The sequence below is a fragment of the Pygoscelis adeliae genome, unplaced genomic scaffold (assembly GCF_000699105.1).
Source record: "Pygoscelis adeliae isolate BGI_AS28 unplaced genomic scaffold, ASM69910v1 Scaffold945, whole genome shotgun sequence".
In the NCBI taxonomy this organism is placed as follows: Eukaryota; Metazoa; Chordata; class Aves; order Sphenisciformes; family Spheniscidae; genus Pygoscelis; species Pygoscelis adeliae.
Window position 1 is genome coordinate 93,404 of NW_008824878.1, and position 1,497 is coordinate 94,900.

The 1,497-nt window shown below is 61.5% G+C and overlaps 2 protein-coding genes across 2 annotated transcripts in view; both read left to right on the forward strand.

Annotated features, from left to right (window-relative positions):
* The window catches only part of PUS3 (pseudouridylate synthase 3), a 6,912-nt gene extending 6,569 nt beyond the window's left edge, over nt 1-343 (forward strand). Inside the window, exon 5 of the mRNA XM_009324523.1 lies at nt 102-343. Coding sequence (XP_009322798.1) covers nt 102-343 — 242 coding nt within the window. The remainder of the gene's footprint in view (nt 1-101) is intronic.
* A 43-nt stretch (nt 344-386) lies between these two features.
* PANX3 (pannexin 3) overlaps nt 387-1,497 on the forward strand; it is a gene marked incomplete at its 3' end in the record, with an annotated part of 3,555 nt that continues 2,444 nt past the window's right edge. The window contains exon 1 of the mRNA XM_009324524.1: nt 387-522. Coding sequence (XP_009322799.1) covers nt 387-522 — 136 coding nt within the window. The remainder of the gene's footprint in view (nt 523-1,497) is intronic.

Genomic DNA, 1,497 nt, shown 5'->3' on the forward strand with positions numbered 1-1,497 from the left:
GTCCTGGCTCGGGGGGGGGGGCCTGCCAGAGCCAGAGGCGGGTCCAGGGCCGGGCAGCCCTTTTGCGTCCCCCAGCTCCCCCCTGGGCCGGGGTTTTCAAGCCCCAGCTGAAGAGATGGGTTTGTGGAAGGGACGTTTTCTGTCCTCGCCGCAGAAGCTTCCTGAAATCACCTTGAAGAGGCTGAAGCTGGAGCAGAGCAAGGCTCGCCACCTCCCCCTCCACCTCCACGCCCACCGGCTCTCCCTGCCCCTGGGTGAGCGGATAGACCTCGTCTGCAAGCCGCCCCTCTTCTTCCAAAAGACCCTGAAGCAGCTGGAGCTGGATGTCGCTAAAGACCGATGAGGCAGGACGGGAGCGGTACCGTCTATCTCCGCATCTCCGGCACATGGTAGTGCTGGCTCCGGCCGCTCTGCAGCGGCGTCCACCTTGGAGCCAGCGGTGTGATGAAGTCTACGGCCTCTGCCGCTTGCCAGAGACCTCCTGCGTTGGTACCAGTGTCGCTGGCTTCAAACCAGGCACCTGTGCGTGCTCCTCGCCCTGATTCGGTACAGAAAAGTGGCTGGGCACGCTGAAGAGCCTCTTGTTCGGACAAACGAGGCCAGGTAGAAAACTGGGCTTTGCCCAAGCCATGTTTTGAACTTGTCTCCGAGCAATAAAAGATGCAGCTCCCGCAGAGGTGAAGCGTTGCGTCTCTGTGCTCAGGCCAGGCGGATCTCGGGCTCTGGGCAGGTTTGAGCGCACCTGGGGGCAGTCCCTCCCGGTTTGAGGGCCGCCGCTCGTCCCTCCAGAGCTGTTTCGCAGGCTCTTCCCTTGTATCCTGGCGCTCCGCGTTCCCATTTGGAGACTTCCTTCTTTCGAAAAATCCATCGAAAGTGCAATTTGGCAGTGGCTGTGGGGTGGTTTTTTTTTTTGCTGTGCCGAGAGACTGCGTGGGGAGTTCCTCTGCTTTGGCTTGGCCGAGCAGCTCCGGGACTCCCTCTGCCCTGTGCTGCCAGAGGTGTCGGCGTGGGTTTTTGGGGAGCGACTGTGCTGCCGGGAGAATCTTTTCTATCCCACCGCCCCTTCTGATTTCCCTGTCGCTTATTTCCGGACCCCGTTACCGGGATCCACTCTCCCTCGGGAGCTTGCCTTGGAGCCAGGTTCCTTCCCCCGTGCCCTGAGAGGGAGGCGAGTGGAGAGATTGAAAAGCTGGGGAACCGCAGTGGATGTCCCGCCTCAAAATCGCGGCCACCAGCCTTGGGCATCTCTTGGCCTGTCCCCAAAAGCTTGGGGCTGGGCAGCAGGACTTTTTCCAGCCCCTCCGGCTGGTTTGGGTGCTGGAAAGGGCTCTTTGTACCCCACGGGGCTGCCGTGTACCTGCCTGGGGTTTCTTGGCAGGGCGATGCCCTGTCCCCTGCCTCCCCGGCTCCTCACGCGGGGTAAAAATAGCTGGGGAGCCCCACGCCCCTCAAACGCGCCGCCAGAAATACCTCTGCTTATGAGAGAGGGACGGAAAA